The sequence below is a fragment of the Desmodus rotundus genome, chromosome 10, assembly GCF_022682495.2.
Source record: "Desmodus rotundus isolate HL8 chromosome 10, HLdesRot8A.1, whole genome shotgun sequence".
Taxonomy (NCBI): Eukaryota; Metazoa; Chordata; class Mammalia; order Chiroptera; family Phyllostomidae; genus Desmodus; species Desmodus rotundus.
The window spans coordinates 32,980,021-32,994,670 of record NC_071396.1 but is presented as its reverse complement, the minus strand read 5'-3'; the positions used below and the strand labels follow the sequence as shown (position 1 = coordinate 32,994,670).

General features: G+C 43.9%; 1 protein-coding gene across 13 annotated transcripts in view; it reads right to left on the bottom strand.

Moving 5' to 3' along the window:
- The window catches only part of AKAP13 (A-kinase anchoring protein 13), a 230,064-nt gene that overhangs the window by 66,659 nt on the left and 148,755 nt on the right, over positions 1-14,650 (bottom strand). For all 13 annotated transcript variants that reach the window (XM_045196387.2, XM_024561921.3, XM_024561924.3 and 10 more), the window contains 3 exons: positions 10,121-10,196; positions 5,014-5,150; positions 1,349-1,719 (listed from right to left, as the gene is read on the bottom strand). In XM_045196387.2, the coding sequence (XP_045052322.2) occupies positions 1,349-1,719; positions 5,014-5,150; positions 10,121-10,196 (584 nt within the window). The remainder of the gene's footprint in view (positions 1-1,348; positions 1,720-5,013; positions 5,151-10,120; positions 10,197-14,650) is intronic.

Sequence of the window (14,650 nt, the reverse complement as noted above, 5' to 3'; positions counted from 1 at the left end):
AAAACTTTTAGAAATTGTTTTATATAATCAGGTGCTCAAATGTAAACAACAACTTCCCAGCAGATAAAGCGAGCCCTGCTTTTTAAGGGAAGCATTCTGAACTCCACCCAAGAATGAGTAATCAACATGGAATCACAGAAAGAGCACTTGACCTGGAGACCAGAAAGCAGGGTCCTACTGACCTTGGGAAGGTGTGACAAACTATGTGCCCCAGTCCCACCTGCAAAAATGGGGTGAAATGACCTGCATGAGATAACGTGTTATTAAAAGTGTCTGAAAAGAGCGGCAACTAGGGAAGTGCAAGGCATTCCTGTGAGCTCCATGAAGGCAGGAACTCTGTCTCGTTCCCCCCGTGTACCCAGAACACAGAAATGCTAGGTACGCAGAGCACCCACAACATATGCTGGCTGAGTAAAAGAATGAGTGAGTAATATCATCGGATTACATGTACTTATAGGTAAAGAATCAGAGCCAAAATATTGTAAAGAGGTCAAAAAATTTTTTATAAAGCAGTAATTGCTCCAGTGATCCTGTTTATGGGAAGTGTTTGAAAACAAGTGTCCGCCTCCTCCACTAGCTGCTTTCCCCATTAAGAAAGGCTCTGGAGTAAGCACACCTAGGCGCACACAGCAGGGACCGCAGCACCTGCTCTTCAGAGCTAAAGCCACGTGCTTAAACTCACCCAGGCAGCCAATGGTGAGATACCAAACCCAACCTGTCTCCCACAGACTGCGTCCAAACTGAAGGTTGGGAGGTCTGCGCCTGGGTCACACTCACGAAGACCGGATGATGCGTGAAAAAGCACAACAACCTAATGATATTCAATGATTCTGATATCTGCTGAGGACATACTCGTACTCTAGGCTTTGTCAAAACTTTCTGCATTAGAAAGAGATGGCAATTCCTGTGAAGCACTCTTAAAACTTAGATGTGTTCAAACTGTATGATTTCATGTTTATTTTTTAATTTAAAACTGACAAATTATTCTCTCCAACATTTTGTAATCTATAAATTTCATTAACAAAGCTAGCCTGAATACGTTACCACTTCTTAAATATCTGCAATGTCACAGACACATTTTAGTTGTAATACTTATTACAAATACTCTGAACGGCAGGTATTTTACAGATGAGAAAATTAAAGCTCAGAGGGGTCAAGTAATTTGCCCAAGGATATCTACGAAGAAAGGTCTAGGGCTGGAGTTTGAAACAGTGGCTTTCCTGACTCCAAGGGCTATTTCGTTCTTCTGTACCACAGTGCTCCTCAAATCTGCTACCAACGATGACCCCAAACCAGAAACTTCTCAAGAACAAGACAAAGGGGGTAAACACACAGCCTGGCGTCTCACCTCCGGTGGTTCATTTCACCGTCGCTGGCTGCGTTCTTGCCAGGCCCCCAGCTGTGCCTCCGGAAAGGGGACAGAGAGCGCATGGAGCTCCTCAGCACAGAGCAGTTGGAGGGCACCTCGGTGATGCTGTCCATCTCCTCCTCCTCCATCTCACCTGAGCCAGCGGGTTCACTCTCACTCTCCCGACCCTCGGCCCCCACCCCAGGGCTGGAGAAGCCATCAAGAGACTGCTGGTCTCTGGCCCGGTTCACACTCGATATCTGGGGGAGGGACACATCACTGCCATGAGATGAATGTCGGTCCAGGGAAGCTGTGTCATCGGTGGAGGAACTGGATCCGGTGATGTCACAAACTGACTGCTCCTCCTCGGGCTGTCAGGGGAGAAAGTACAGCTGGTTGGAAAGCAGGACCAAGCAGAGCGCCTCCGTTATGCCTGACTGAGCCGATGGCTGGAAGTACGTTAATGTTCCTTTTCTTACAGAGGGAAAAAAATCTAATTCAGGTCAGTGCTTCCAGTCAATACCACCAACTGAAATGAAGGGAATTATCTCTGGCCATCTGCTTCAACACTAGAAGTATGTGAGTCTGTACGCACCTGACTCTGGGTACACAGCCAAAGAAGTACAGTAACTATCTTGAAGAGATACCTGCACTCCCATGCTCAGAGCATTACTCACAGTAGCCAAGGCACGGAAACATCCTAAGTATCCATCTACAGATGACTAGATAAGAAAATATTAGTCAGCCTTCAAAACAGGGGGAAACCCTGCCACTGGCAGTAACATGGACGGACGGCCCTGGAGGGCATCGAGCCGAGTGAAATAAGCCAGACACAGAAAGACAAATGCTACATGACCTTACCTATATGTGGAATCTAAAAATGTCAAACTCATAGCAACAGTGAGCAGACGGTGGCTGGAGGGTGGGGCAAGCAGGGAGATGCCAGTCAAAGGGAACAAACTTTCAGTTCTGAGATGACTAAGTTCTGGAGGCATAACACACAGCACAGTGGCTCCTGTTAGTGATAACGGATCTCCTGAGAGTGCGTCTCAGGCGCTCCCACCACACACAGCAAAAGGGTGACCAAGGGCTTTATTTTACCTCTGGGAAAAAAGGCAGCACCTATTAGTATTTTCTATGGGCTTCAATGAGCCTTTTGGATAATAGGGTGGCCCAGGTCATACATTCTATGATCATACTTTCTTACTGCCCAGAGAATCTCAGGATCTCTTTTTGCTTTAAAAAACAAAATCTCAGTTTTATGTGCTGAGATCTTAGAAACCAGCCAATATCCATGAGAATAAACATGAAGCTCATAACACTTAACAAAAAGTCACAGTGTTTATCTGGACAGAGCATGAATGAAAATATCAGGTTAAGGCAAACAGCTTGTGACCAACACTGCAGGCTGCAGAGCCAGTCCCACCAAGGGCGGCAGGAAGTGACCCAACACACCACCCACGCTGCAAGGGCTTTCCTACAGACTGTGGTTCAGAGAAGGGAGACGAGGGCTGGTGTCACACAGCATGCATGTGGATGACCACCAAGCAAGACTTCTAAGGAAGGTGCTGATGGCCCGTCTGCCACTGCTGTGCTTCTATATAAACCACTGGCTACTAAAGCAGGTTTTGGGGGATTGAGAGCAAAATGACAGCAAATGAACAGATTTCCTCTATGTCCTCAGGAGTGTAATGAGGATGAAAACACCCACCTTACAAGGTTGCCATCATCAAAAATGAGATCACACATGTAAAAAATTCGGTTCAGTGCCCAGTATATAGTAAGTACTTTGGAAATAAATTATCAGTCTGTCTCTCTCCCTTTCCTTTGCTATGTAAACCCTTGGTTTTAATAATGCCAGAGCAAATATTTATTGCAAAACCTCTGTCGGTCACAAACTCTGGGAGAGTGGAACTAGTAAGAGAAGAACCCTCCAGATCCCCCTCCAAGAGGCCAGGAGACACTCTGCTGAGGGTGCGGCAAGGTCGGCGTGCATCGCCGTTTCTGGTTTTCCTGAGGCGGGCTGGTGTGAAATGTAGGTAAGACTTAATTTGGGGAGTAAAAAATTCTATCCAGTCATCCTGAAAAATAAAATTGCTAATGTAGTACTGGCCACTAATACGAACAACCCTGTAAATGCTTTTGGCAGTTTGAAAAAGCAGGTAACACATAGCAAATTCTGATTCTGCAAAGCTAGGAAAATCATTCCGTTTAGTGGGCAGAAACAACTGTCACTCTGCAGAGAGAATACCCAGAGACAAGGCACCACGCACGCACTAGGGAGCAGCAAGCATGTCTTAATGAAGACTTCTCCATTTTTAAAAAGCTTTTTACTATGAAAATTTTCAAACATACAGAAATGTTTACCAAAACATTCTGTACGTATCCATGACACTGCTGACTCAAACTTAAAGCAGGCAGTCACAGATACTATCTAACCTATTCCTCTCAGACAAAACTGATTTAATTTGACAGCCAGACCTCTCCAGAATGGCATTCCCCTAGGGGTGGTGGGGGTGGGGGGGGATTTTATAAGTCTTTACAATGAAAACCTCAAAATCGCAGTGGTAATTACCCAAATTCTGTTACTTAAAAAAAAAATCTGATTGCTTTCCCTCTTCCTAATAACTTCAGAGAAGGACACACCTTTCCAGCGTGTGGATTTTTTACTTTACGGAATCCCTTGAGTCAACAGGTCCATAGTCCGTGATGAGTGACGGTGACGGGAATCCTGACCTCCTCAATCTCTCCAGGGGCCTCCAGAAGATAATGGGCACAAGGAAGAGGAACAAGGTGGAGAAGGGCTGGGGAAGGCCAAACAGACACAGGAGAGCCGCCGGGATGGAAAAGTGTTTGAAGGTACATTCACAGAAGCTTAAATACGTTCTGGACCAGAACCCAGAACCTGAAGCCTCCACCTTCTACCATGACTTTGCAACACAGCATGTCACACGGTCCTTGGAAAATGTAATCATCCGCTAACACAGCGGCTCCCACAGCTGCCACAACGCATCTGCCCCTACCCCCTCCTACTAAGACACCCACCTGTGGCAAAGAACTGAGTATTACTTCTGACCCTGTGGTGGGAAAGCCTTCTAGTTTTCTTAGGAAACAAAGCAGAACTCCCTGCCACTAGGTGCAAACATGAGCAAACCGCCCCCAGGTCCTGGCCTCTTACAGGGCCTCCAATTATACGAAAAACACGAGGAGGTTCATGTGGATGTGCTTGGCCTTTCACCAGCGAGAAAGCTTGGGCTCCCTAGCAGAGATCTAGAAAGTTCCAATTAAGCAGCATGACATCACCAAGCTCAACAGTGAGCTTCACGCCCAAACACATTAATCAGAAACGACTCTGTGGTTAGTTTATACACATGACATCATATAGTCTGAGCCATGGTCCTTCCTGCCCACTGTAAAGCACTCATTGTCATCTGATTTAACTCATTTCCACTTCTTTAGTCTTCAAAGTGAATGGCAAAACTTGCATGTAACCAGCCATGACTCTGCAGAAAATAAAGGCCAATGCCCGTTTCTAAGCCCCTGGAAACCTGGAGCATCCTGCTCGGAAAGGGAGCTGTACACTTCTCTCCGGGCAGCTACGAGCCAGAGAGAAGCCCTGTGCGGCTGGCGGGATCACAACTCCTAGCAGGAGCGGCAGACACTACCTTGGAGAACACGATGTGGTCCACGTCTTCACTGGGTGAGTGGAAGAGGTCGGAATCACTCCCAGATTCTCTTTTAAGTATGCCCTGTTTGGGGGTGCACTCCCTGCCCAGTCCAACATCCAGGAAGTTCTCACATTCTGAAAAAGAAAATTTATTCATTTAAGAAAAAATCAGTTTCTTTTCATTCCAGCCATTTTAAATCTGCTAACCAATCTCCCTCCACACCCCTTCTAATACTAAGAAGCTGTGCAGGATACGATCAGACAAGCAGCTCTGAACTCTGGAACTCTGATTCTAGGTTGATACCGTAACTACACAACAACCGTGAGTCTGTCATGTAAACGACAGAGACAAAAAGGTAAAATGATTTAGAACCACAGTTCCATCTATAATCAGGTGTTTAAATGGAAATCTTTTCCTCCTGATAGTTAAGAGGTTTTTATTTCTTTGGGTATCAAAATCAGAAAGTGTGTGATAAGGTTTGTGGCCAATTTGTTTTGAGTTGTTTCTGGAAACTTCTTACTTTATCAAAATACTGAGATAAAAGAGGGGAAGCATATCTAATGAATACACCAGTGTATTAAACTATGGGTTCGAATGAGTAAGAGCAGAAATATAACTACTTGATTTCTTGTCCCGAAACAGATCTGACAGTGGGGAATAATACGCTAAAGAAGAAAGTGTGTTGTCTAGCTTCTGTTTTCAGTTCAGTAACTAGGCCAGGGACTGGAGGGCCAGGCGGAGGGCCTCCAACAGGAATACTACGCTGGTGCACCCAGGAATTCTAAAGACTTACTGTATTAAAATCAGCAAGGTATTCAACCCATTCTCTCCTATGAACTTTGTAAACAAATGGACGTGTGACATGTCAGCACCAGAGTCACAATCACTTGTACATGATGAAACCAAACACCCAAAGAAAGTCAGTAGTGGGCAGATACCGACCTCCTTCAAGAATTCTGAAGAGCGAAACATCATCTAGTTCGCGTTTTTACATGTGCTTTGGACAGACACAGACGCGTGTTTATCAAATCTGTGGGTGATGCTGTGATGAGGCGCAGGGGAGATCACCCGGCTACATAGCAGACAACACGAGGTGATGGCAAACAAAAAGCACTCATCATTTTAGGCTCCATTAACAGACCCAAATCCAAAACGAGGGAAGGTCTGCCACCGTGTGATGGCTGCACTGCACCCACAGAACTGGGCTTGTTCCTAGATAACACTTAAATTAAAACACAAACAGAAGTGCGTGCGTGGGAATGCGGTCACAGCAGTGGAAACGCGAAATCTGTTCACCCGCTGGTAGAGGAGCAGGAAGAAAACGTGTCTGTGGATGCTGCCGCTGCTCCCCTGGCAGAACGAACCCCACAGATTGGAAGGTGCAGGGTCTCAATGTGACCGGGCTGCTGGGCAAGGGGTTGGGCCTCGTAAAGTCACGAGTGTTGCTGCACCACAGGGTTTGGAGCAAAGGCTCGATGACTGTGTGAAGAGGTTTCTGTGGAGAAGGGGAAGTGCAGAATGGACTAGACTGCCCGCAGTGTCTCTCTTAATTCTTTGAGGGCATGCTAGGACAATAAGTGTGTCTGCGGTGCGCATGCTAAGGAAAAGAGGAGGTTGTTCTTACCTAAATTAACTAACAGTTGATCATTAGTAAATTATTTGCTCTGAATTAGTCAGGAATCTTACAGGAAGGATCAAAGAAGCACCATATTGGGACAGGTCATGAATCACCTGTCAACAAAATTACCTTTTCTATTAGCTAGGCATTTGACTATGTACCGGGGAATGTCCAAAAAAAGAGGGATTTGGTGTGTGTGTTTGTGGGGGGATTACAATCTCGCGATGGAAATGAACATGGTAAGAGACAATTTAACACAGAAATGCCAGGGAAAGAGGATGCCATGGGAAGTGAGGCTGGGCCTACAGATTGATCTGAAAATGTTTCGGATAAAGAAAAAAATGACATTAGTTCATTCTAATCTTGGTGTCCAGACTGTGTCTGAGTGTGCTATTTCCATGGGAACAGCCCCGCCTTTTCCCACTGGAAATCGTGGGCATTCTGAGTGTCCTCTCCCACACCCATTTCAGAGTATGCACTACCTCAGGTGGAGCTGGTGTGTGTGAGTTTTCTACGTCTTCCACAGTCAGAAAAACCAAAACTCCACTCTGTGGCTGAGGGGAAAATAGGGGGCTGGCCAAGGAAAGAAAAGGCTGTCGCAGCAACTGTGCCAAGCCCCAGCAGGCCAGCTGGCAGGCCAACAGACCACATCCAGATTCCGACAGGAAAACACACCAGCTCAAGACATTCAAATGGAAAATTCACAGGGAAGATCCAGACTCAGCTCTCGTAGGAATGCCTCACCCAGAAAAGAAGTCCAAGGACCACAGTGTCCACCAGCCAAGTGTGGGATAAGGGGCTGCTGTGTGATTGTTGAGACGGGGAGGAAGAGGAGATCACGGAAACCAGGAAAAGGGGAAAACAAAGGGCTTTGAACCATTTTGAACCCCCCACAAATGGGGGTCGGGGGAGAAAGGCAAAGCTAATGTGTGCTGGTAAGTTTTCAAAACTAATAAAATCATTCCTTTCTTTCTGATGAATAAAAGAGAGCAGCATGTGAAGGTAGAGAGAAGTCTGGGCACTGGCCTCAGACTTAAGACTGTCCTGACTTAATTCTAGGTCTGATTCCGTATTAACGGAAACATCCCAGGGAAGAAGTAATATTTACCCCTCTGAGTCTGCACACCAGTGAAATGAGGTGATGAGCACCTCCCTAAAACAGTCGCAGTGACAGTTAGAAATAATTTGTGCAGACAGCAACCAGAACCCTGCCCCTCAGCACATAGCAGGCATGTGATAAACACAGCTAATGAAGTTAAGGCTTCATTAACTCCTAACTTGTGCTTCCACCAGCACCCAGTCAGAACGTTACCTGGAGGTGTGCCAGACCTGTTTTATGACCCATAAATACACGTCAGGAACTTTTGTGACCTGAGCCATTAGTTTTTCAACAGCTAGCAAAACGTGTACTTTCAAAGATGCTATCTAGTCACTGAAGTATAAAATTACATGTATGCAAACAGATTATAGTTGGGGAAGGGCAGGAAGATACCAGCAGCACTCACTGGCTTTGCTGAACCATGCCAATCATAATGTAATCTTGTATTTATTTATCCAGAACTTAAAAATATATAAAGTAATTTTAAAAGACATTCTTTCATTTGGCCTAACACTACTGCTGTCCTAAGCTGTGTTCAAGAAGTAAAAGAAGGAAACCCGTCTAGAATTCACAAAAAACAATGCCTGAAATAAAAAACCTCACGTCTGAAGTTCAGAAGCATAACCCAGATATTGGACTTTTTTAAATGGAGGGTCAGAAAGAATTGCTCTAAAACCACCAAAGGGGTTAGTTATATGCTCGGGGTTGGAGTATGCAGGGGGTCAACACAGTTCAAGGTTATGCCCTGGGGAAAGGCGCAGGGGCTCAAAAATTCACTTATTTCATGAGTAAAATAAACTGCACCAAGTGGAGAAACATCCTGTGAGCATTCCAATGGTGAGGCAACCCCACTCAACCTCACAGCGCAGACAGTGTCATGGCCTGGGAGGTTGGGAGTAACTAGACTTTTAGAAAAAGCCCCAGCTTAAGGAATAAAATAAGTTGATATTTTTAAGTAAAAGATTCCAAGGGGCTGGATGGGGGAAGTGTCAGCCAAATGTGGGAGCAGGTCAATCGTAACATGTGGAGACCTTAAACACAACTACAGCACGTCACATCCTTTAACCACTTCCTCTACGTGTGGCAGAAGCAGAGAAAAACAGGTTTGTTTCCAACACTTTCCTATGGAGCCAACTCAGAGCACTGAGAATCAGTGGGAAACTGCTCTGGAGATACAGGGCCTGAAGTCTGTCTTTCAATTTAATGCTACTGCAGCAGTCATAGCCGAACTACTTCCACAAAGACCAGTAAAGGAGGACTCAGTAATTCTAAAGCAGTTAAATTTTGGGAAGGTGAACAGAAGGTCTTTTTGTTGGGTGAAGTGGACATAAGAACCCATGGCAGCTGCAGGAACAGGCAGTGGGACTCAGGGTTACTCACTGTGGCAAGCAGATGACACCCACCAGTGAGAAAAGCTTTGGCGATCAGAGATAACAGAGCAGAGAGACAGGAGGGACCATGTCTTTGTCACCGTGAATTAGTGACTAAACCTCACAAGCAGCTGGGACACCTACCTAACTCACCACTAGCCATGTGCTGTGTTACTACCAAGCAAGGTCTTAAGAGCATTTTACCCTCATATGTTACTGAGACCTCATGGACACTTAGGGAAAGACTCAATTCCTGACAATCCTCCCGAAGCTTGGAGAGGAACCAAAGGAGCCTTTAAAAAGCTTGATGCCCAGACCACACCCCCAGCCGGATTACATCAGGATCTCTGGGGGCAGGACCCAGGCATCAGTGTGTCTTAACACTCCCAAGACACATTTCTTTAAAAATTTTCATTCTGGAATTACAGCTCTTTTAAATTATATGACATAAAATATTATGTTAGTTTCAATGTACAACAAAGTCACTTGATAATTATAGACCCTACGAAGCGATGACCACAAGCAGCCTAGTAACCAGAGTTACCGCGATAGTGACTGTATTCCCTGTGCTGTACATTACATCCCCGTGACTTACTTATGTTACAGCTCTGAGTTTGTACCTCTTAACCCCCTTCACCCTTTGGCCCACCCCTGCTGAGATACTTTCAATGTACAGCCAAAATCGAGAGCCACAGTTTATTCCTTAACAGTATGTATTTATGGTTTTACCAGATTAAGACAATGTTATCATATGTACACACACAGATGCCTTCACAGATGAATTAATAGATCACAAAGTCCCATGCGGGGACTTCCCACTAATGTAGGTAATTCCATGTGCTCACTCTCCACTGTGAGACAGAGTGCCAAACCACACACCCTCCCTCTGCTTTACTGCTGAGAAAGGACAGACCCCCTAACCCAACAATCTGCTATGAGAGCGGGGCTGCGGCTCTAGAACGGAGATGTCCTGGACACAGGTGTGCGGGCGAACTGCAAGTGGGCAACCCTGCTTACCTGGGCTCTGCGTGGGGGCCAAGAGAGGCGGCGCATCCGCACACGGCTCTATTGTACACCAGCTTTCTCGGTTTATCTGAGGACAAAGAAAAACAGTGTCAGACAGGGAAGTAAGGAGCGGTGATTTTCCAGCCACTGCAAGTGTATCTACTATACCATCACTCCTAGCTTTTTCTTTAAAATTTTATTGAAAAGTGGATAAAATTATTTTAAGAAAAAATACCTTTTCACAATCAAATTAGGGTATAACTGACAATGCTTTTAGGAGACTTGATAAAAGTTAGGCATATAAAAGTAATTTTTATTGCATTTAATATAATTTTTAAAATTATCATTAGAGATTTTTGACAGTCTTTTCTCAGTAATTGATAGAACAAGTAGACACAAAATCAGTAAGGATAAAGAAAACTTGAAAAACATTATCAGCCAATTTGATGCAACACATACAGAACACTGTACCCCAAAACAGCAGAATAAATGCTCTTTTCAGGTGCACATGAAGGACACACCATATTCTGTGGCATAAAATGAGTCTCAAATTTGAGGATTAAAAGCATGCAAAGCATAGACTTTAGTTTAAACAGTACTAAATTTAGAAATCAAAATCAAAAAGATATCTGAAAAAAGACAAATATTTAAAAATTAAAAAAAAAACTTCTAAAAAATCCATGATCAAAGAAGAAATCTTAAGGAAACATTGGAATTAGTTAAATATAAGAAAATACTTTGAACTGAATAAAAATGAAACATTATCTATAAAGTTTGAGATACAGCTAAAACAGCGTTCAGAGCAAAATTTATAATATTAAATGCCTACATTAGATAAAAAGACCTCGAATCAATAGTATCAATTCCCATGTTAAAAAACTCGAGCCCTGACCAGTGTGGCTCAGTTGGTTGGGTGTCCTCCCGTAAAGCAAAAGGTCGCTGGTTCAATGCCCAGTCAGGGCATGTGCCTGGGTTGCAGGTTTGGCCCCCAGTCAGGGCATGTATGAGAGGCAACCAACTGATGTTTCTCTCCCTCTCTTTCTCACGCCCTTCCCCTCTCTCTAAAACTAAATCAAATCTTAAAAAAAAAAAAAAAAAAAAACTAGAAAAGGGAGATTAACCAGCAGCAAACAGGATTTAAGAAAAACACAAAGAGCAGAAATTAATGCAATGGAAAACAGAGACATAATAAAATCAATAAAATAAAAACGTGGTTTCCTTGGAAAGATCAATGATATCAGTAAAACTCTATCTAGACTGACCAAGGAGAAAAGTTACAAATTATCAGTATCAGAAATTAAAGGGGGGCGTTATTATAGACCACAGACATTGAAAAGATACAGAGGAATATTATGAATAACTTTACTGCCTATCATTATAACCCAGACTAGAGACCTTTTCCTTAGGTCTTTCTGAGGGGCATCAAAAGCCCAAAGGCGTGTGGACAGGGTGACGCATCTGCTCTCGGGTTACTCTCTTCTCCAAAAGATGACCCCTAAGACTGAGGCTTTTACATTAATAAAGCAGCAGGTTCTTCGTACTATCAACATGCTTCTTAGCCAGCTCTGAGACCAGGCATGGTGAAAGATTCTGATCGTCAAATTAGGATTAGGAGACAAAAGAGAAAGAAACAATAGTGTTGAGACTGCTAATAACTTGAGTTTTAAGTGGAAATGGAGATGATAATTACGAGCCCCTCTATCCAGATTTCCCCGACGGAATCTGTATTAGTTGAATTTCAGGATCAGCAAATAACTGAATGGGAAAGGGAGACAATAGTCCGAGATGATTCACAAATTTTGTGTAACAAGTAGCTTAAAATGAGGAAAACGGAAACTCTGCCATCAAGGATCTACATCTTTTGGAGGGATAAGTTACCAAAACAGACTTTCTGGCTCTGACCACATTCCTGAATCTTTGGCCAAAAAACCAAGTTAGTCTTTTGGTCACAGCATCCCCATGATCTCCGTGACGAGCAGTTTGCAGACACCGCAGGTATTCCACACCCCCAGTTCTGGCAGCTTCCAGTGCATGTACCACATGGGACACTAGCAGCTACTTCAGAAGAAATGCCAGGCCCCCACCCCCGCCCCAATACTATGTTTCATTCCCTGGGACCCCTTGTGATTACATAAACCACACCCACGTTGTGTTCCCATCAGTCTGAAAATAGAGTTGTACATATTTTCAGTGCACAGGGAGCTGCCTTTTGTTTTTGGCAGTGCTTCTGCTCCTGTTTATATCCGAACATCCTAATAATACAGCTCATGGTTACACCCAGCCTTCCCAGCCATTGCCCGTATTTACTTCCTCTGCAACTGTCTCAGGAGATCCAGCCAGAGTTCCAAGGCTGAACAAAAGGAAGCAAAAACCCACCATCCGGACATAAAAGCCAACATTTGAGTCAAAGTCATTTCAGGGAATCAGACTGTAACTGAGCAGCAGATGGGGTAGCTGTCTTCAATTCTCAGCCTCCTTATCTTTGGATACAATGTGGAAGTCTCTTAGAGCAAGCAAACTTTTCAAGGACGTATATTTCTCTGGAAAATAACAATGAAGTTAATGACAAGCTGCTACCCCTGAGTTTTAGGCAATGAGGTCACCTGGCCTGCCCAAACTTCATGAATGGGGCGGGGGGGACAGTGGGGGTCGTCCTTCTCTACAAATACTTTCATTTTGTGCACATGAAACATGGTTGCAAATCTTTTAACCACTTATCTGATACTCTGAATTACTAGCTACAAAGTATGTTCTCAATAAATCACCAGTAACATGAGGAAGCCGATACCCCAAATTATAAAGAAACAGCCCCCCGGTACTAAAATCAGTTTAAATCAGCAATTTAATCCTAGATTCTGACCCTCTTCTTCTTGGCAAGATCGTTTTACCAAATTCTTGATCCTTGCTATCCTCTTGTGTGAAGAATGGTCTCAGCAATGCTTATCACGAGTTAACTAATGAACTGCATGAGGCAAAAGGTTCCACCACCCACCAACTTGGGAGGTCAGTACTAGCTTAGTGAAGGGTGCGGAGGGAAACAGGCTAACAAAACCCTTCCATATTGCATTTGAGCATGTGCTTCCTCATTACCAACCACTCATGCTCAGAGCCAAAAGCGATGCATGCACTAGGAGCAGGTAACTAAGGGAATGTCACATATGCACTTGAGGGGATGGAAGGGTGGGTGACAAGGATTATGACCAACTTATGTGTTACTATTTAGAAAAAAATCCAGAAAGGAGGGAAGTTTGGGGGGTGTTGAGGGTTGATGATGGGAAGCAAGGTCAGTCTGAAGATAAAGACCAATGTATGCGGCCTGAGGAAAATCTTAAGGCCTTAAGGCAGAAGAACGATCACGAAACCAGCTATACAGACCTGACAACAAAGGGACCAGATCAGAATGCAGAACAAGGCGACAAAAGTGTGGGTACATAACACAGGATGGGAATTTCAAAGCTCATCTTCAGTGGATTATTAGGATGCCAGTGGGAGGGACCGGAGTCATAAATGTAGAATACCAAAGTGACAGGTTCAAAACCTCAGTTGTGTGATTGCGGTCATACTTCACCTCTGTGATCTCATACCAGCCTTATCAGTACATCGGGTACGGTTTATATAACATGATGTCTATGAATCCATACTTACAAGTCCTAAAGGATTAACTCATTCAATTAACAAATACTTATTATCTCATATGAATTAGGGACCTTGCTCTGAGTGCTTAGATATATTTAATGAACATGTGAAAAAATTACAAACTCCTTCATATAAAAAGCCAACTTCCACCAATAAGAGTGGAATGAGAACATATACATGAGAATTCCAGTGCCAATATACCCAATATCATTATTTTTTAAAAACACTGATTAAAGATACTGAAATTCAAAATGAAAGATAATTGGAGAACACTTCTGAATAATTTTTAAGAAAGACTTGCAGGGAAAACCTGCTATACATTGTGGACAAACTGAAATTGTTAAGAGATTGTGCACCTGTCCAAAGTTTAGAGAGGAAACTCCTTCATTAAGAAAGAAGTGTTTAACTCCTAAGGCTTTTTCCAACATAAAATGTCTAAGATACTAAAAAAACCCCAAACATTCGTAGGTGTAAATAAAAAGTGATACACATATTCATGCAATAAACGGAATTGGTTGGCTCAAGGGAAAGGTCTAAGATAGCAAGAAAAAACATGGACTTTGAAAACAACCAGATCTGGGGGTGCATCCTATCAGCTGTTATGCATGAGTGATGGGAAATTACCAATGACCTGAATCTGTTTTTCCACATGTAAAATGAGTCTAGGAATGTGAAAATTTGACGCCTGTATCTCGTGTCCGTCCACTTCTTCCCACTTCAGACCACAAAACCATCTAAGCATGCCTGGACCCCCACAATGGCAGCCTGACGGGTTCCCACGCTGCCAGAGGGACCCTGACCAACAGGAACTGAGAAGCAATGTGCCCACACAAAGCAAACCCCTCTCCCTGGCTGTGAAGACCCTGCTTTTCTAGGTCCCACTTCTGCCTCCAGCCTTCTCTTCTC